This window comes from Triturus cristatus, chromosome 3_2 (assembly GCF_964204655.1).
Source record: "Triturus cristatus chromosome 3_2, aTriCri1.1, whole genome shotgun sequence".
Classification (NCBI taxonomy): Eukaryota; Metazoa; Chordata; class Amphibia; order Caudata; family Salamandridae; genus Triturus; species Triturus cristatus.
Window position 1 is genome coordinate 874007746 of NC_140584.1, and position 21647 is coordinate 874029392.

Here is a 21647-nt window from a genome sequence, read left to right on the forward strand (position 1 = left end):
AATGCAGAATAATTTTCCTTGATGCTGCAGACGGAATACTGGATGTCATGAGGCACAGAGGTCAGTTCTAAGCTTAGCCCACACCATGGAGTGCATAGCCATGATTGCCGCCTGGGGCTGGGCACTTCATTGGTAGTGCTATTACGATGGCACTGCATTGTGTAGAGTGTTAGGAGTACCAGTTGATGTAGTATTAGTAGAGCATAAGGTAGCGTCATTAGTATCTGTTATGGACAGAAGAACCACTGGAATTATGTGGCAGGAGAGGGCCAAGTTATATGGCAGGGATGAGTAAATTATGCAGCAAGAAAAAGCAAATTATGTAGCATAATGCAGCACATATTTGTAATAGTATTACTTAATTATTTCGTCATTTTTAAACTTAGTAATACTGTATGGGCATTGGTTGCATCTCATCAGTACCAGTTTAACACCCAACTATAGCAAAAAGCAACAGAAAAGTGACCAGTCTAACCTTGCAACGGTCTTTCCACTACGTGGCACACGTGTTGCTGCATTTTTAGCCATTTTTGAACCGCTTAAGCTAGAAACAACTTTTTTGGGTTAAAACCTGCAGATCAGGCGACAGATAAGGGATTATGTGGCAAAACTATAATTATGGGAGAATCGCTGTGGCCTCACTGTCGCATAGTTTCAGTGGCCTTGGTTATGGAGTACTAACTATTTTGAGAGAAATATTTTCAATTTTTCATTTGAAAATTAGTTGACACGGAATTCTGTGAAAGTGATCTAATATATTGGGGGTCCTAATGTTTATGCACTGGTTAGAAGTTGTACTTGGCACTGTCTTCCATTCTTGGGGAAAAGTGGGTATAGAATCAACAGGCCGTAAGAGGCTGTGGAAATGATCTGGGAGGCGGCGGGTTCAATCCAATGACCTCCATACTGGGAAAAAGATGCCAATCCCAACTCAGTGCTGAGAGTTGAAGTGTTAAGAGACAGACAGGGGTGTACTTACTATGTGGAGTGGCTGTTCTCTGCTGTTGGTGCCGGTGAGGTGAATCCTTCATGAGCGAAGATTTCTAACACACTCCTCTGCCACTTGTATACCAGGGCCAAAGAGTGGGGAAGAGGGATTTAGCTTCAGTCCTTTGTCCATCATTGCGCGGCTTGTTCTCGGTCTTCTCATGGGGGCAGCATTATAGAGACTGAGCATTCAGGTACAGGCTGTCCTTTTGCTCTCAGATCTGCTAGTTGATCATGCCAGATAGCTGAGAAGACTATCGCAAGGTCTTGGAGAAATTTTGCTCAAGTTGTCCTTCAGGGAAGGGATTGAGAGCATCTTGGTGCACGCCCCACAGTGTCCTATTCAGAAAGGCCACCAGGTTTCATACTTTAAAAATATCTGATTTCAAAGCCTCGTTATGTACATTTTTTTTCACTAAAAGGGCCAACATCATGAGACTAGAATTCATGTTTCGCTTTTGAATGTCTTGATCAAGAGTTTGTCTTTCCCAGTGTAAAGTTTTACGTATTCAGTTAGGGAGCCTGGGCATTCCATGATGAAGCAAAATAAGATGAGGCTAAGACATTATTTTTGAGACTCGTGGTCATATACACAGGTTACATGCCAATGTAGGGCACCTCTAGGATCCTTAAAACTGAGGAAGTCAATTACAGACAGACATTCGCATCACTCTGCCGTGATTTCATGCAACCATTATTCACAGGCGCATCTTGTGGTGACCAGCACCAGGCTGCGGAGGTTATTTGTTGGATTTTAACTGGGGTTAGGAAGTGATGGGCATCACGCCAGGGCGCAGAAGATTATGCTTTACGCCTAAGATTGTGCTGCCATCATCCATTTGATTACTGAATCCGGCTGGATGCGGGTATTTTCCTTGGAGAGTGACCTCTTTCGGTACTCCAGACTTACAAAAGCTTGTGTGGGCCATTTGAATGGTATAGTACTTTTTGTCCTATACCAAATTTTGGTTTGCTTCTGAGCAGGACAAGCTCTGCATAATAGTTTCAGTTTTATCCTTTTTTATCCTTATAGGGATTGTGTTTTCCTAGTAAAAATATAGGAATTCTCTTATTACTGTGCCACAGGGTCACTTGTAGATGAGGATGTTTTACAATTTACAGCATAAGTTTGAACTAATCCTTAATTTGGTCGCTCTTCTGATCAAATGATTTTATTGCTTCTGAAGGCAAGATTTTGGCAAAGTTTCATATTAGACCAACCTTCCTCACCCCCGCTTTTTACAAAACCCGTATGACACTAACTTTCGTCAAATTAAAATCAATAGGATTTTAATAGCCATTTTAAAATAGATTTAAGTTAAACCACAGGAGATTCTGTTCCTGCTGCTTTTATTGTAATGAGTCAGCCAGGGAAGTTCCAATTCAATGAATAGACTTTACTTAGAGTTTCGTAGAGTAACTTAAATATAGGTTCTTACTCGTCCTTACCTTTTCAAAGACACTGCGGAAAAGCTTTCAAGCACAGCACAGTTTATACTATTATGTTTGTTCCTACTGAAAGGTTGTAGATTCAATGGCAGAAGTAATAGGGTTCGATCTTCAATTAGTATTGGCAACATACACAGTGGCTGAATCACTATACACACGGCACTGGTAGGAGTACATGTAGCAATATTACACAAGTGTAAGAACTACTTGTAGCAGTTGAGGTTTTTGCAACAGTATTGGTACAAGTAGTAGCTGGGCCAGTTTTAAAGGAATTGTATAAATAGTCCTAAAATTAATTACTGTAGCACTAGTTGTGGTAGTATGAGCTAGAACAGTGGTGACAGTAATAGTAATAGTAATAATCCTATTTATAGTAATAGAGCCAGTTATAGTTAATGTTAATAGTAGTCCTAGATTGGCCAATAAGAATTAGTAATAGCAGTAGTTTCTGCATGCATGTTGAATGAATGAATGAATGAAACATTATTTATATTGTGCAGCTATGCCCAATGGGCGTCAAGGCGCCTAATCCAAATAAAGACTGTGAGCGAAAAGAAACAGAGCCTACTGGTAAGCATTGATAAAGAGCCAAGTTTTCAATGACTTCCTAAAGAGGTCAAGGGAGGGCAGTGTTTTGATTTCCAGGGGGAGTGAATTCCACATCAGAGGAGCCAGTATGGAAAAAGCTTTGCTCCCCCATCTAGCCTTCTTGGCTCTGGGAATTACCATTCGATTAAGCTCACTGGATCGGAGACATCTACTCGGAACGTATCTAGAGAGAAGTGATCCAAGGGCATCAGCCGGGCCTGCAGTTAAAGCCTTATATGTAAGGCAGAGGAGTTTAAAAGTGATCCTTGAGGGGATGGGGAGCCAGTGGAGGTTCTTGTTAGTACTATTACTGTAGCACTACATTGAGTAATAGTCTTTGGTACTAGGAGCTCTAAAGGCAGTGCCATTGGCGACAGGGGGCTTGTTGGAAAACGAGGCAGCACCTGTGAGGCCTGCACAAATAACATGACTACATTTGTCCTTTACTGGGAACCAAACACCCAATTGTAGCGCCTGACTCTCAGAGGGTAGCGTTGCAGAGCAGTCTGAAGCTTACTCAAGGGAAGTGGTGTGGGCTAGTAATCGTCATTTGCAGGTGCACAAAAATAACACTCAATAATTGATTGTCCAGTCTGTACTTTGCTTTATAAAAGTAAGAGTACGTTTATTAACCCCTTCGACGCTCATGACGGAACGGTTCCGTCATGAGCGTCGGTTGAGCTGTGCTCATGACGGAACCGTTCCGTCATGACCACGCCCGCGCAGGTAACGGTCAGCACAGCGGGGGAATCCGCCCCGCATGGAAGGGGTTAAACACACACACTACTCAATACTATGCACCAGTTTACATATATAAATAAGCTGTTGGAATTACTTTGTGACATTGCATAACATCTCCACCCCTCCCGCAAAGGGGGGGGTGGGGTCTAGTACCACCACTCCCATGTATGCACATCAACTTGCCCCCAATGCAGATAGTTGAACATAACCTGGAGCGAGGGCCCTGTGCACTGGCACCATCCCAGTGGTGACCCACCCCATTACCTCAACAAGCATTAAAAAGGGGTAAACCTGCCTTGGTGACACATGACCCTGACTGAGCATCTCCTACTAGCAGTCTGGGGTCTTCACCTAAGCGCAGCAGCAAGAATCCATGTTTACGCACACTTTAGAATGACAGTACTCATCACCTTGGTTGATCATTTGAATGCGTTGCAATTACAGCCCCTAAAGGCATCACAGATGAAATCACAGGATTGCGCATATACAACCAGACACCGTAGCAGGACTGTCTGGCAACATAGCCCCACTTGGCTTATGACATCTCCTTACACATGTGACTTACAGTCCCTTCAAAAGAAGTACTCCTGGCAACTACACTTCTCCTGCAGTGCGCCTCTTCACTTTAAAAGGAATCACAGGTAAAAGCATGGGATTACGTAAATACAGCCAGACCCCCTAGCAGGAAGGTCCAGTAACATAACTCCATTTAGCTTAACATCACTTTACACAGGTACTTCACTTTACACATGTGACTTTCAGTCACATGTGTAATAACCAATAGTAAATGCATTTCGGTGCAATTATACCACTTCACCTCCAGGGGATGCCCTTCTTCAGACATCCCCAACTCAGCCCTTCACTCCATGCACTTCATAGTACACCCTCAGCTGTAGAACATAAATTCCAGCCTAGAAGGTGTTAAAGGCTGGCTGAGCACTTGAGGGGTTATTCTTTCAGATGCCCCGTGAAACTTATGGGTGGACTGTTCTTCTTTATGCTGGGGGAGGCTGCGGTGCTCCTGCAGCCCGCCTGCACCCCTTTTCACACATGAGGGTGACCCCATCCTCTGGGGGCCACCCGATACCAAAACGGCAGATTTCCTCATGCGGGGGGTGGGGGGGGGGGGGGGGGAAGACTGCGCTTCTCCAGCAGCTCCCCCAGCACCTTTTCACAAGTGAGGGTGACCACCCTCTGGGGGCCACAAAGCACCAAAACGGCAGATTTCCAAATGCCTGGCGAGGCATTGTGGGGCGCTTCATGCTCCTCTTTACCAGCCCCAGCCACTGGGAACACTCTCTTCCGCCCTCTGGGTCTCTGATTCAGCAGGGTTGCGGTCTTCACTGGCTCCCTGCGCCAGCCTTTCGCCTGGCTCTCCTCTGTGGACTCTCTTCTCCCTGCGCAGAGGCCACTGCTCCTGTGCACCGGTCCTGGGCTCTTCTTCTGGTGCTGTTAGTGTCCTGGGGGTAGTCAGGGGGTCTCTCCTTCCAACTGCCCATTGCGCCAGGCTCCAGCACCTTCAGCCTCAGCAGACCACACCCCAGAGAAAGCTTCTCTTCCTGTGCAAGCACTTTTTAAAAGTTGAGTAGGGGGCTGGCAGGAAGTCCCTGTTGGTCCTGTCAAACAGCGACACATCACTTTCCTGCCACTGCTCCCTCCTTGTCCAGCCTCTGGGTTTCTTAAAAAATGGCGTCCTCCAGTGTCTCTGGCCACATGGCCTCTGAAACCCAACTCCTTCCCTCCTTGGTGCAGCCTGGTGCCTGGCACCTAGTGATGGATGAGCCTGTAGCCCCACCCATCATCTCTTCATGGAGTGGTCCTCAAGAAAGGTTATCAATCCATCCAACTGAGGTCAGCCCTCAGCCTGGGTCTGGTCATGGCTGGCTCAGAGAAATATGACCGTTCTGGATGACCCAAAAGCAGTACAAATATGACTTTGGACTCTGCAGAATACTTATTTTCACATTCGCTACATTGGACTTAAGTGCGTGTCTGGAATCTGTAGGCCTAACGGAAGTTAATCTAGCCATGGGCCCCACATCCCCATAGGGGAATAATAAAGTGAAAGCACAGTAAAACACACTGACTTCTTTCCCTGGCATGTTTTTTTTCAGTGTATAAAGCCTATTCCATGTCACCACCCAATACTGCATAAGTCCTGCCACACCATTCACTTTGTAGCTGCTCCTGGACTGCGCACGCTAGGAATCTTCCCTGCACAGCCCGTACACGTGTGCACACGCATGTACACGTGTCTGCATGTAACCAGCCCGGTGTCCCTTACTCCAGCTGCTGCGCAGTGGCCTGGTCAAGCCAGGGGAACACCAGTAAAATCCCCATGCAGTCTCTTACATCCTGAGTTCACTGTGGGTGAGTCCCAACTTATGAGGCTCCCCCACAGTAAAAGCTCAGCAATTAGGTGCTCAAAAAGCGAAGAATCCGGGCGGTCCATAGTGTCAGAACCACCGTCTAACAGGGCTTCTGTACCTTGAGATGAGAGAACCTTGTTGATCGAACTCTTTATTGAGCATTATGTTGCATGTTACATACCGTGTTCTTTTGGAAAGGACTTAAACTGGGATTCCAAGAAAGCACTTAAATGTATTTTGAAAAGGGATGCAATAAAATCAACTCTATTGGGTTGATTAATTTGTACATTAATTTGTTTTCAATAAAATAACAGTTTGTGCATGATTTTTATAGTTCTTACATTTTGGAGTGTTATTTCACAGATGTCTACATTTAGCAGTATCTTCGTTCCTAAGAAACACAAATGCATGAGAGTCGACTTCCTTGACACCGGGTTCTGCTTTTTTTTTTTTCAGGGGACCTACAGCAGCACCTACAGGCAATGTTCACGCTTCTTCGCCCAGAGGACAACATCAGGCTGGTGAGTTTCTCTTTTTGCTAGGCTTCTCTTTACAGCCAAATGTCTTGAATCTGGTTCAGGCATTTGCTAGCCTTCACTTTGAGTGAAATTGGATTCTGAGGATGGCCATTTTGATGAACTGGGTTCTGTAGGGAATTGTTGCTTCTTTTCTCCCAAGACGTTTTTGAGCATTTAGCACGGGGGGAAAAAAGACACTCCTAAAGTAGCAAAACTAGAAATTATGTTAGGTTATGGTTATAGAGTGCAGTAAGCATGGAAGGGGTAGGCTACAGCGTGTGCTATGCGACATGCTGCAGAGTCGAGTTGCACTATTTTTGTCTAAATTAATGATGAAGCAATCTCTAACGCAAATAATCTGCCGCAAGTGCCCTTACAAACTGGTGCAATGGGTCATTACTTGAGTTTCCGAGTGCTATAGATTTCAGAAAACAATAAGTTAGACATTATGTATGGTGAAGAGCCCTGAGTAGGGGTTGAATTTGAGGTACGAGTTATGCACTGTACCAGCTTGGTGCCTACGTAGTGCCTGGGGTGAGAGGGTTGGGTGTCGCAGTGACTCCTTGCTGAATGAGGGATCAGCAGTAGCTTGGTGTGCCATTTCCCGACAGACAAAAGACTGGTCCCAGAGGAATGAAACTAGGGCGAGGCCCAGAAGAAGCCATTGTCCACATGGAATGAGATGAAACTGAGATGAATGATTGAGAAAATGTCTCGTCCTAAGATATGGAACACTCCAAATATAGCCTTGTTCTGTGTCGACTCATTGTGCGTAGTGTCATCCCTTCGTGTTAAGGTCTAAATTGAAAGTGTTCATTAATGTGCTATCATTTTAGTGCAATGCGAATGGACACAATAGCACCATGTAGCATCGTGCTTACTGGTTTCAAATCTTCTCGCCTTTCTTCCTTTCAGGTTTGATTAAATTATATAACTCAATTGTCAGACATTTGGAGCACACCCTTGCAACTCCACAGACTGACTTCCCTCTGACCACCACATAGACCAGACATTTACTCGAACCACAACCTGTACCTTGGCTTGCCTCCAATACCCAAATTGGCCTAGACGTGAATAAACTAGGAAATGTGTACAGTCGAATTAACTGCATTGATCCAAGTAATGGCACTGGTCAATGGCCATGCTCAATGGAATGGGGATTGTAACATACATGCTAAGCAAATGTTTTTATGGTCTGCCCTGTTTAAATGGTCCATATAATATTGTATTTTATTATTGTTAAAATACATGGAATTCTGTAATCTTTGTGTTAATGCACATCTCTAATTTCTGTATAATCGGCGACTAAGTAGCCGATTTGTAAAGTGAATTCATCAGAACTCGACTATTCTGTTATCACAATAGAGTGCTGAGGTCACAATGCCTGCTGCCAGCGCCAGCAGCTGAGATGAAAGTCAGGGAAGGTCACGGAGCATAATTGAAGTAGCAGTTTAAACCAATAGAAGCAGAACATTGCTTTTCTTTCTTCTGCTCTATTTAATAAAGTACATTGACGAGCAGAGTGGTTATTTTTTGCACTCCTTCTTTCTGCACCTTTATACACATTCTGAGCTACTCCAGCTTTTTTTTTTTAAACTGACTTGTATTGAACTGTTTCTAATATCTGTTTGCAAGAAACATCGAACAGGTTTTTGATGGGTTTAATTTTGTACTAGTGGTTTTATTTATGTTTGCAAACATCCTCACTCTTTCATATGCAAGAGCTACGCACCAAGGTTTTAAGTGGTTTATGGGAAAGGTGATGATGTGACCATGTATTATATGGGATAAAGTACCCCAGGTGTACGTGATAAGGCTATTTCAAGTCACCTCGGAGTTCAGTAACCTTATAAATGAGCTTGGCCTTCAGCCTCGTTCCTCTATATGGTTATGGAACTCCTCAGTGACTTGCAATAGCCTTATAATGTCTAGCTGCTTTCTCATTGATTGCCTTGTGCAGGTAGTAGCCTTCGCCCCTTTAGTTTAGCTGCCGCTGCCTCGTAAATCACAATGCTCAGTCTGTTTTAGACCCCATTTTTAGAAAATCTCATCTGAAATTCAAAGGAAAGCTGAAGAGGACTCCTTGACTGCTGAGGGCGTAGCCGGACAACACATGGGTTTTAACAGACAAACAAAATGGTGGGATCGTTTCTGACTATATCAAGAGCACTTGTGACTAAACAAATTAATTCAGAAACGTGAGGAATGAACGCTCATAGGAGGTCAGTGTCGAAGTGATCACAGGCCTTATTGTGTGGTTTATTTTGGAAAAATGTGAACACTGAATAATGACAGTGGTTCTAGCCCTCAAGGGGTGTTTTGTTTCAGATTTATTTTCAATTCTGAGAAGTGACTCTTTTGAAAAGGCCTGAGGTGAAAGGTTTGAAGACTCTTGTGTAGTCAATTTGCTATTGAAAGGCTATTTATATTATTGATAAATTGTGTATATTTGTCCCCGAGTACATGGTGCACCCAATAGCTTTTTTGTACTCTATTTTGCTGAGATTATCTGTTTGACCTTCTCGGTTCTTTTCTGCTTTTACTGTCTTACCGGTTTCCTTCGCCCAATGCTCCATTCACACAACCCAGGTCTAGTGATTTAAGTTTTTTTACTAGATGTGGCCGCTGCTACCACTCTCCTCTTGGTTTTGTGTGATAGACGTTGCATATTTGTGTGGCAACTCAAAGAAAGAGACCCCATCTTTTCAAGAATGATACTTGGACATGGTCTACCCTGACAGACGATAACCGTGTATTCAATGAACACTGACCCTTGAGAAGCATGGGCCATCACATATGAGTTTTTGTTGGTAATCATGCCCTTGGATGATCTGCGGCTGTGATAAGCGTCATGTAAGTTGCATTACCAGCAGCATGAGCTGAGCTTCTTTGCGAGTTTTCTTATTGATTTTTCATCAAACAGAAGGTGAATTGAACTTGACACAAGTTGAAGCCATCTGAATCCAGGTTTACCGGCTTTGATCATTGGACTCCCTTCTTCAAGATGGCAGAGTACTCCTCCTGTTTCATCGAAAAGACCACAGTCTGCCTGGTTCTAATCTGTACGTGCTTTATAGGCGTCCAGCACAAATTGGAGGGAGGGGGAGAGGACTCTGGGTAAGCGGGTGTTAAAAAAATAAAATCTAAAGTAAAATAGTTACCTTCTCACAGCATCTCGACTCTGAAGCCCCTTGTTCGGCCTGAACAGGAAGCACACCCTGGCTCCCAGTCAGCCAATCACAATGCTGCTAATTGTGATTGGTCTGAGCGCCGTGGTTCGGCGTTCAGATGCTGACTGGGGGCCTGGCCATGTTCTCCACGCAGGCTTTAATGTAGTCTGCATGGGGAACATGCAAAGTGCGCATGAAGGGTCAAACACTCATTGTGCACTTAAGGGGGGTGCTACCACTCCTCCTCTGCCCTGTGAGCAGAGCTGCCCTGCCCCGCAAAGCTGCCGGAATGTAGGACAAAATGATAAGCGTGGTTCTCATTTTATTTTCCCTTTATTTCACTGCTAAAAAGCAGTGGTGCGACGTCGCCACTGCTCGTCAGTACCTGGCCGTCTACCTCCTTCGGTCAGGCGTCGCCCAATGTGCTTACTGCACTCCATTGGTACCCTGGCCTTTGAACCTGTGAAATAACTCGGCCCCACTGGGATGAAATACCAGGCTTTCTGGACTCCGAAGACGCTTTGTTTGGGGCTAAACACCTGCTTTTTAAGACAATTAATGCAAGTGTGGCTTGGAATTGCGCCAAGCCAGAGGAGCGGTGCTCCAGATACCTTTGCAGAGACGGTCCTGTAATGGGGTAGGGCTGCCGTGTACCTCGAATCAATGTCACGTAAGTGTTTTCTTTCATCTTGGGATAAGAGAATTGTATGTGATGTTATCGCCGGCCTGCCGGCGATTGCGACCACGGTCTGCTGCTCTCGGCCGGTCGCTGGCTGGCTGCACGGGTAGATTAGACGGGCCGGCGGCCCCGGCTCCTTGATGTTATCCTGTGTCACAGGGTCTCTTGTCAGCCGCAGTGCTTTCTTTCTATGCGCGAGCACGCCAGGGACCGCACAAAATAAATGGAAGCCAAGGCCCTCTGAGCCCAGATTCCTGCAGAGCTTTGAGCCCCGGGCTTCACACGTGGGGCCTTTAGGTGGAGCTTTCTCGGGAAAGAAGTCGTTTCACTGGCCGGGTCTTGGATTCCTTCTTCCTGCTTGCCAGTCACAGCTGTGCAGCCTCTTTCAGGCGAGCCAGCTCTGCCTAACGCCCCTCTTGATCCTTTCATACAGCTGAAGCTGCGGTAGGGTAAAAACCTTGGCATCTAGATATCTTGATCTATCAATGTCACTCTTATCTTGAGTTTGCAAGCCTCAGTCTGCGAGGGAGTGGAGGCAGGCACTGCGCTGAACTGCTAAAGAACATTCTCCTTGGTCAACAGTGCACAGCTCGAGGTCCTTCCATGTTTTTTACTCTTTCGACATATTTTTCAGAAGGAATCCGTACATGACACCTCGATCTTCTTAAATGTGTGTTAATCGTGATTATCCCTAAAGTGATCGCAAGTACATATAACCTGCTGAGCAAAGATGGCTGAGAGAGTCCAGGGAACGGGGCAGATGTGAAAAAAGGCTGTGTACTTGGGTTTAAGAACTTCGCCACCATGGAGTTGTAACCCTTGGAGCTGCTATGTACAAATGAGATGGGTTTGTCTGCTTTACTAGCGTGGTGATGTGTAACTACTTGATTTCTTATTGCTTGACCTACCTTTCCCAGTGCCTCGCAGAGTCTATCTTCACTATGCCTTATGCAACGGTGTTATCACCCTTTAACTGTCTTGAGATGTTTACCTCAGCCTAATCATCCATTTCCCAGTGTTATGTGAGCAGGTGTTTAATATTATGAGCCCTGTCTTCAAGAGGTTCTGGTACATTATTGGCATTTAAGAATTGCAGAATTTGCCATTGATATGGCTTTGCAGCGTTTTCTATGGTCGGGGTGAGACCTTCCAGATATTTCACATGTTTGCTTTGGGAAGGCAGACAGGAATCTGATTCTGCTTTTGAGCTTGCTTGATCAGTCGAGTGCGAAGGTATGTTCATATGTTAGATGAATGTATCCACTTCAGTGAGAGGTGTGTGCGCTGTTACTATGACTTCCAGAAATGAGATCAAATAACACAATTTTCTGCTGCCTGTATTGGCCTCCACTTGGATCATCTTAATATTTTCAATGAGTTGACACAAACTAACCTAGTTCTGCTCTTGGATCGGGTAGGCCAGTGCAAAAATAGAATGTGTGCCTCAGACACAATTCTATCAAAAGAAAAGCAGCATTCCCTTCATTTGCAACCTAGCAAGACAGTTAGATTGTCTTGCTGTCTGCCTTTTGCCCCAACCCTACCCTGACCTCAAATGCATTTTGGAACATCTACTGGTTTTGAACTAAAGCACTTGCTTTTATACATAGTGAATAGATTGTCGGTAGATAATGACCAAGTGGCCTGTGAGTGTACCTCCTGCAGTGGTAGCAGCTATTTAGCTGCTAGCTCTTCCTTTGCTCTTATTCTTTGAACGGTCACCAGTCGGAGTCGATCCTCCTGCCATTGGGGCTTCCTCAGTGGAACACACTGCTCCAAATATATGCTAATCGTATCCTCCAGATTGGGCTCAAAGGAGTAGGCAGAATATTCTGAACGAGTCCTCAGCAAACACCATATTGTATACTGATAATTTAAATCCCCCTCCCATTTTTAGTTCTGGCTTGACAAGAAATCTTTATCCCGATGTTATGTGATCAGCAGAAAAAACGCTTTTAGAATGCTTGCTACTAGGGGGGGGGGGGGCATTGGCTTCACCCACATTTTTTAATCTCCTTGAGTACAGCATTCGATGGGGCAGACGTTGTGTGTATCCACTGAAAAAGAGGGCTTGTGGTGCACTTTTTACCACATGGGAAAGCATAAGCTAACTGCAGCAGAACTGGCCTGGTTATGTAGCTAAACCAAGGATCAAGGCTATAAGCCTGATCTGTTTACCATGAAAAGTTACGCCAAAGGCAGTAGGCCTGGCATCTTTGGAGTGAAAACCATATGTTAATACCAATAGACATTTAAGAGACGATTGTTATTATGCTCTGTTAAAGTTTGTCAACTGGTATTTTATCACATGGAATCGCACACATTACCATATTAAGCAAGGGTTTTGGTGTTAGTTACTATTTTTGACAAACCTTTTGGTAGAAGATTTGCTTTGTTACAATACTGGATAAACTTTCTTATAAGGGAGCTGTACATATTTTAAATAGCTGTAACTTTGTGCGTGTTTTCAATTATTTTATGACTGCATCCCTCATAGGAAAGCTATGCTTAATACAATAGGCCTGAGATGGTGATGTCGACAAGGCAATGTAGAAAGCTATTGGCTCGTTTGGATCATCAGAAAAAGGTTGTCAAATACCATACGTCTGATCAGTTTATTCTGAAAAGTTACGACAAAGGGATTAGGGCTCACTTTTTTTTAGTTAGAACAATATTTGTTAGTAAGTAGACTTGTAAGGGTTCATAGTGATTACTCTGTATTAAAGCCCACAGATAGATATTTTGTTACATGGTATCTCACAGCTTACCCTAGTATGTAACATTTTAGATCTTGACCCCCCATGACAAATCCTTGGGCGTGAAGATTTGTATTATCATGATCCTTGTTATGCCCCTTTTGCAGGGTTTACATATTCTTTTGCCAAATGTAACATTCTAGGTTTTTGTAAATGTTATCACTGTATGCGTTTTGGTTGGCAGCTTATGTACAATCTGTAGATTTGAGTTGGTTATAGTGATACAACAATGATGAAGGAAATTGGCTTGATCAGATTATTGGGAAAAGTTATGTCCGGTACCATGGGTCTGATAATTTAACTATCAAAGTTACAACAGGAATAAACTGGATGTATTATGAAAAGCTTACGTAAAAGCCATTGGGCCTGCAAGGGTGGATGTTTACTACTATGTGCCATAGCCTTTAGACAGAAATCAAAGAGATATGGAACCCCACTGGTTACCATGGCAGACGAGGGTTTGGGTGTTGGTTACCCTCTCCGAAAAACACTAGGATAGAAGATTTGCATTATGAATAGATCCTTGTAAAGAACCTTGCGGGTTTAATTGTCACTTAGGCTCTTGTAAACCAAACCAATTCATAAATATATATATATATATATATATATATATATATATATATATATATATATATATATATATATATATATATATATATATATATATATATATTCACTGAAAAAACCATAGGTTTCAGGGGTGTTATAGTTAGCTGGACTTTTCACTTGTACAAAACCATTGAAATTCCCCCGTTATAGTTAGTTCAGCTAACTATAACTCGCGCGCCCGCAATGCACTGCTGATGACGTCACATATTACATCACTCATGACATGGTCAGTGACATCACTCATGACATCACTGATGACATCTCAAATGACATCACTGATGACATCACTGATTACATCATCCAGTGAATGTGTGTTTTTCTGAAAATTAAATATGTTTTATATATGTATATCTCAAGGTCGATGGAAGAATAAATGGGTATATAAGTGTCTAAATGGATGATTTGTTTTTGAAAAATTGATTGTGTAACTGACTGATTAAGTGTATCATAGTGAATACATGGCTTAGTGAGTAATGTTTAAATATGTAAATATCTGTATCAGTCTCTCACTTTGTGTATAAGTGGCTGCATGGGTTGGTGAGTAGCTACATGGGTGTCTATATAGGTTATTAGTTGGTTTTTTGAGTATCAGTCTGAGTGTCTGCATGGTTCGGTGGGGGGTATTACGTAGTGCATAGGTGCATGAATGAGTGACTCACTGTTTGTATGGGTTGAACACAGCATGTGTGCAGGACTGTATGGGTGGATGAGTGTGTGTATGGGTGTGTTAGTGAGTGAATGACTGTCTCAATAGTGTCTTTATGAGTAACTACATATGTTTTAAACTAGTATATGTGACTATTGGTGTATATATGTGAGTATATGTGAGAGTGAGAGATTGAAAGAGTTCCTGTATGAATAAGTATGTGTTTCTATAAGTGATTGTTTAAAAGACTAAGTATGTGTAAGTTTCCGTAGAAGTAAGTATGGTGGTGTGTGTATAACTGTATATGCAAGTAAATGGATGTTTGATTCTTTATTAGCATGAGTGACTGTGTGTGAGTAACTCTATGAATGAGTGGCATTGTGTAACAGGATGTATAGGTGTATGAGTACATATGATGAGTGAGTACATGTATGAGTGACTGTATAGGACTGTTGGTGAATGAGTGGATGTGTATGTGGATCTTAGAATTACTGAAGAGGTTGTTGTAACTGGTATTGGTATGTCCATTGTTTTGAAAATTTTAGTTTCTATTTTTGAATGTGTGTATCAAAGGTTATATTAGGGTGAGAGGAGGTCTGCCACTCTATCACAAGGATGATGTCATCAGTGATGTCATCAGTGATGTCATTTGAGATGTCATCAGTGATGTCATGAGTGATGTCACTGACCATGTCATGAGTGATGTAATATGTGACGTCATCAGCAGTGCATTGCGGGCGCGCGAGTTATAGTTAGCTGAACTAACTATAACGGGGGAATTTCAATGGTTTTGTACAAGTGAAAAGTCCAGCTAACTATAACACCCCTGAAACCTATGGTTTTTTCAGTGAATTTCTGAGGTTTTTTAAATGCTAATTCCTAACTATAACGTGCCTGAAACCTATGGTTTTTTCTGTGAATTTCAAAGGTTTTTTAAATGCTAATTTCTAACTATGCCTACAGAGATAGGACATGTGAAGAAAGAAGAAAAAATGCACAGAAAGAAACAAAAGAAGTGCAGAAAGAAGCAACAGAAGTCCTCAAATACGAAGATAAATGCAGGAAGAAGGATAACGTGCAGAAAGAACAAAAAGAAGAGCAGAAAGAAGCCTTGTTGCAAAATCATCCTGTACCCTCAACTTTTTCAGATGGATACTGGTGGTAACTGAGTCTGACTAACCAGTCCTAGAGCCAGTGCTATGTTAAAAGACACTTAGAATACAGTGAAAACACCTACATACACTAGGGAACATTATGCGTTGGGGTCCCCCTGTGATTAGCATGACCTCCTCTGTAAGCCCCTAGTATATAATAGGGCATGGGGATTAAAACTACCTCTTAAAACAGGCCACAGGGCGTTTTTGCACACGTTAACTCAGGCCCCGTCCCCTCCATTCACCACTGTGTAAACACGCCCTGTGTCCATTTTTAGTTGGGAGATTAAGTTCATTTGAATCCTGAGGGTCCCTAGGGTCCAACTAGCCCACTAGGTACCTCCAGTAAGTGCCACAGAGCTGTGTTGCAGAGAGGTGTAAAAAGTGGCACGGCCTGGACCACCTCTCTGCAATGCAGCTCAGTGGCGCTTACTGGAAGCACTTGGTGGGCTAGTTAGCCCCCAGGGGCCCTCAGTATTGAAGGGAAATTATATCCCCAATTTAAAACGTGCCATAGTGCGTGTTTGCACACGTCACCTCAGGCCCCGTCCCCTCCCTTCACCACTGTGTAAACGCGCCCTGTGGCTGTTCTAAGTTGAGAGATTAAGTCCCCTTGAATCCTAAGGGTCCCTAGGGTCAAACTAGACCACTAGGTACCTCCAGTAAGCGCCACAGAGCTGCGTTGCAGAGAGGTGTAAAAAGGGGCTTGGCCTCAGAACACCTGGCTGCAGCGCAGCTCCCTGGCGCATACTGGAGATGCCTGTTGGGGGCGCGTTTGCAGAGTGCTGCACGAAGGGGGCATGGCCTCCGGCACGATGCTAGTCTTTTATTTATTTTAGTTTTTTAAGAAGGGGGGCTGTTTGGTTTGGTTTGCCCTGATGACCCCATCCCCCAGGGCCAGTCTCCTAATTATATTTTTTTGACCCCAATCCCCAGGGCCGGCCACTGTTTTTTATTATTTTTAAAAAATATATATTCATAGACACACCTAGGACATGCTGGACAAACCGTACGTACCTATCACCATGACGATTTGCGTGATATTCATTAAAAGGCGACTATGCATGCAATGAATCCACGTGGAATGTATTTACACCACTAGTGAAGCTCTGACATGTCTGATGCCCTACCGTGCCTAATCCTGGTAGACACCCTTGTCGTTTATTTATACAAACATGGGTAGCTATTGACGGGCACATTTAATACACATGCACACCAAGCCATTCAAAGGGGATTCGACAAAAATTCGACCAAAACTATGCAAGAAACCCCCCTCACGGTTAATAAAACACACATCCACTGCCGGATGTGTAATACTTTTTATTTTACTCTCTGGAAAGGGGACGAACATCACTTGAGAGTCACAGCGTGCTCCTGACAGAGCCCAATGCTGTGTTACACCCACCATTGCCTGCCGAGTGCCACACACCTCTGTGTTGTATTCCACTAGCTAGTGCATATGCTATGACACTCTCTAGCCCATGTGCACTGTAACACCACCCCGTGAATATGTCATGCCACACTTGTCTTCGCACGGGTTATATTGCCCCATCTAACGTGCCTTTCTCGATGCCTATGTTATAACGCACAGTGCTATGCCATACATATTACAATCTGGGATCCATATCTTTGTCACAGTGCATATGCAACGTTACACTCCCCAGCACATATTTTATATTACAACTTTAGAGACTAGTTAGGTTACACAACACTGCCCTGTACATATTACACTCCAAGGCGCATATCGCATAGCACGCGCTAGTGCCTGTGCTATCTCGCGCTCTCCAATGAATCTGTCATTGCGCACAATGTATTGCATATTATATTTCACGCCCGGTTCATCTTATATCACACTTTTTGGTGCATAGTTTATACCATACACTATATCTAGTTTTCATTTTCAATCGTGCTCTCAGGACTATGTTCTATATAACACTGTGTTCACCTACCCTTTTCACGGGCATTACATTTTGCGATAGGGGGTGGAGGGTCAGGGGGTGTTTCTGCCAAGTGAGCCCGGAGTCACAGTCACAAACGTCCTCTTCTTCCTGAATAAAAGTGAGAATATGCTGCATACTTGTTCATATTTTAAGTAGTTCGCACAGACACAATGTTTTAAAAACAATAAAGTTCCTAATACCCGCCTTCTCTGAACAGTTAGCTTGCTGCCCCATCCCCTTCCTCCCTATCCTCTGTTGTGTGAATCCATGGACTAGTCTCCTCCCTCCTGCCATGCATGGTCTGATGTGCTGCCACTGCCCTCAATTTAGTATGATGTACCAGTCCACTCCTCCTGCCCTCCATTGCCCAATTCTATGCCCCATCATTGACCTCCTGCTTAAACTCTGTGCTTAGCTTGCTGCCCCTATTCTCCTTCCCCCTGCCCTCCGATGTCTTTGTGCATGCCCCTGCTCCATCCTTTTTGCCCACCATGTCCCATGGACCTGCCACTCCTATCTACTCTGAGTGTTCTGTTGAGCTGCCACTCCCCTCCCACCTGCCTAGCATTGTCAGATGACTGTAACCTGTCCCTGCCACCTCCACCCTGCCTGTCCACATGCCATGCCCCTATCCTCTTCCTCCTGTCCTACATGGTCCATTGTACTGCCACACCCTTCTGCCCTCCCTGGTCTGTTGTGCTGCAACTGCTCCTCCTGCCTGCCCCGTGTGGTCTGTTGTGAGGTCCCTTCCCCTGAACTTTCTTGTCTGTGCACAGGTCCTGACCCTCCCTTCTATCCTCCATCGTCCTTTGTGCATGCCCCTCCACCCTCCTTCTTGCCCATCATAGCCATTGTGCTGCCACTAACCCTCCCACTTGCCATGCATGGTCTTCTGTGCTGCCATGGCCCCTCCCACCTTCCCTGTGTGGTCAGTTAGCTGCCCCTGACCCCCTCCCACCTTCCCTCCATGGTCTGTGTGTATGCCATCACAGTCTCACTGTTGCTCTTCATGGTGTGTCTTGCTTCTAGTGCCCATCCTGCCTGACCTCCATGGCTATCTTGCTGCTCCTGCCCTGCCCCCTTGCCCCCAGCCCTACTCCCTCCCTCCTGGCTTGTCTGTTCCATTATAATGCCCCTGATCCGTCCCTCCTGCCCTTTATGGTCTGTTATGCTGCAGCTTTCTCTCCTGTCTGTCCATTATGGTCAGCTAGCTACCATTGCCTCTTGCCCCTCTGTTCTCTGTTGTCCATGTGCATGGTCCTGTCCCCTCCCTCTTGCTTTCTATGGATTGTTGTGCTGCACTCCCGTCCTGCATGCCCTGTGTGGTGTATTGTGCTGCTGCAAACCCTGATGCCTGCCCTGCAGGGTCAGTTTGGTGCACCTCTCCATGTCCCTCCTGTCCTCTGTTATCCAAGTCCATGTCCCTATCCCATTTCCTTCCATGATCCAATGTACCATACTTGCGAACATTTTGAACTTGGTAAGAGGGAGATTTTGAAAAAAAACTGGGGTATTGATTTTCCCCTTGAGTTACATTGAAAAAGAGGATATTGTAGACAGGAGACAGATCAAATAAAGCCCATTTGAGCTTAAAAACATTGGACGTTTCCTGGCTGAATCGGGTCTGTTGGCATGTATGGTTGTACTACCATTGCCTCTTCCTTCTGCCCACAATGGTCTATTACATTGCCACAGCCTTGAAGGAGGGTAGATTTTGTATCACAGGGGGCCCCTGGCCCGTTCTGTCCACACCTGAAGTATGAGACCCTTGTCCTTGCCCTGCCAGCTGCATTTGTAGGCCGTATTAAATTGACCAGCGGGTCCTGTGTTGCTATATAATTATCCTGAGACATCCTTACCACTCAGCCAGCATAAAACCCCTGTGTAGGCCCTTCTGTTCAATATGTAGGCCTCTTTGTTAAATTGACCATAGCTCTGCAATTTTAGTGTATAGCAGTCTGAAGGCAGGTCTGCGAGGCCTTCTGATCCAAACTAGTAGCCCCCACCCTACCTGAGTGCTCCGTGCTCGGTATCAAAGTTCAACATCCCCCTGAAACTGTCGACATACAGTAGGCTGCATCCTGGACTGGTACTTGCTTCCTGGGCAGGTTTCCCGCTTTTAAGGAAGTGGCAACCGCAGAGCGTCAAGTTAGAAGAACTGAGGAGATTTTATACATGAATATATTGAATTCCCGTACAATACTCATTATTTTCTGCTTGCTCTATGGAACTTACGATAAGCGATTGGCCTGAGAGACTGACCTTTTCACCCAGTCCATTGTCAGCATTAAGTGGGTAAATGACGAAATGTCTTGTAAAATCTGCAGACGAAGCTTTTGGGTAGCATACGTAGGTAGATGTAGCGTGCAAAGGAGCCCACAAAATGATATAAAAAGGAGCACCCACAGATATCGACGGACTACCTCGCCGTCTGTATGTAGGTTAACAGGCAGTGCAGGTTTTCCCCAAGAGCTGGGAGCTCTTGTCTTCCTTTGCTTAAAATGTCTTGCTCTGCTTTGCTTGAAGTATCTTATTCTATTTTACCTATATGAAATGTCATGTTATGTTTAACCATTGTTCTCTTTACTTTTGCATTTAAAAGATTTTGTATTGTAATTGCAGGAATGCTTGCTCTAAGAGTAAACGTGAGTGTTCCTAGGTAACATTTTCCTTGGTGTAACTTGTTTCTCATGATGCATTTATAGATGTGTTTTCTCTCTCTCTCTGTCAGTACATTAATTGAGATACAGAGAATATTATGACAGCTGTATGATTATCTGGATTCTGTATTTTGTACTTTATGTCTCTATTCTGCGGTTTCTTTGAAGTTGCATCTTCTCATTAAACTGCCATTGTATTCTGCCTCCAATTCCATGTCTCATATGTCTGTTTTCTTCATTTTTGGAGCAAGCGTTCCTAGGCACCCCGGCTCAAATTAAGGTGCCCCTTTTGTCCCTGACTCACTCTCCTGCTCAGTTCTGTGGTGGCTCCCGGGGATCTGGGGACCGCCCCTAGCTTCCTTGACCCGTAATAGATCTTCCCTCCAACAGCCTCTCTTGCAAGTCCTGTATTGTTGGTTTGTTGCCCCTGCCCCCTTTCCACTGCCCTCCATAGTCTGTTGTGCTTCCACGGCCCTTCCTGCCTGCTCAGTGTGGTTAAATTGTTGCCTTTGCACCCTCCTACCTGCCTTCAATTTTCAGAGTCCGTGCCCCTGGCCTCTGCCTCTCAACAGTATCCTAATGAACAACTAGATTGCTAACATTCTATATTTATTACAAAAGTGTGGAACGCCTGACATCATCTTGATGTAATCAAAACTGTAATACCTAGAGCATTTCCTTTAGAAATTACATATATGAGAGGGTCTTATTGGCATAAAAATTATGGTTAGTGCTCTAAAAGACTAAAATAAGGACATATTTTCTGAGTTTTCAAATAGCGACAAAGCACTTTTAAATTATTTGTTATCTTTATGTTTTTTTATCCAGTTGACCACTTGATTAAATGTTGCACTTAGGGGAGAGGGTGTGGTGTTACTTCCAGAACTGCAGACTTGGCAACTGGGGAACCAGGTTGCAGTTTCTGCTTCAGCTCGACATTCTGTGATTCTGGTCAAATCACTTAGTCTCCCCATGTCTACAACCAAAATGAATTTGTTCTTGTGTGATGTAACCAATGCTCATGTAAAGCACTCCAATACCTGACAAGTCTGCACTATATAACACTGCAAAAACACAAAATAATAAGTGTTTTGCACACTTCTATCATTGGGCTATATTTGGGCTACATCTGGGTGATTTTGGGCTACATTTGGGCTCTTTTGTCTCCGGTGGCCATCTTGGGAGATTTATTTGTTATGAAGTTTCCTAATTTCCTCATGTACTGCAGTCTCCTCAGTAGGAAATGCTTTCAGTTTTTTACTTTGATTCCATCATGAAGGTATTCAGATATGTCACACATTTGCCATAAATTCTGAATGTTAGCACTCTAGTTGCTCATTAGATCACTGTAGTAAAACTACTGCACCATGGAAGTCTGCTC

The 21647-nt window shown here is 44.2% G+C and overlaps 1 protein-coding gene across 5 annotated transcripts in view; it reads left to right on the forward strand.

Annotated features, from left to right (window-relative positions):
• Nucleotides 1-21647, forward strand: part of SSH2 (slingshot protein phosphatase 2) — a 611356-nt gene that overhangs the window by 524417 nt on the left and 65292 nt on the right. For all 5 annotated transcript variants that reach the window (XM_085649239.1, XM_085649240.1, XM_085649242.1 and 2 more), the window contains one exon: nucleotides 6591-6655. In XM_085649239.1, coding sequence (XP_085505365.1) covers nucleotides 6591-6655 — 65 coding nt within the window. The remainder of the gene's footprint in view (nucleotides 1-6590; nucleotides 6656-21647) is intronic.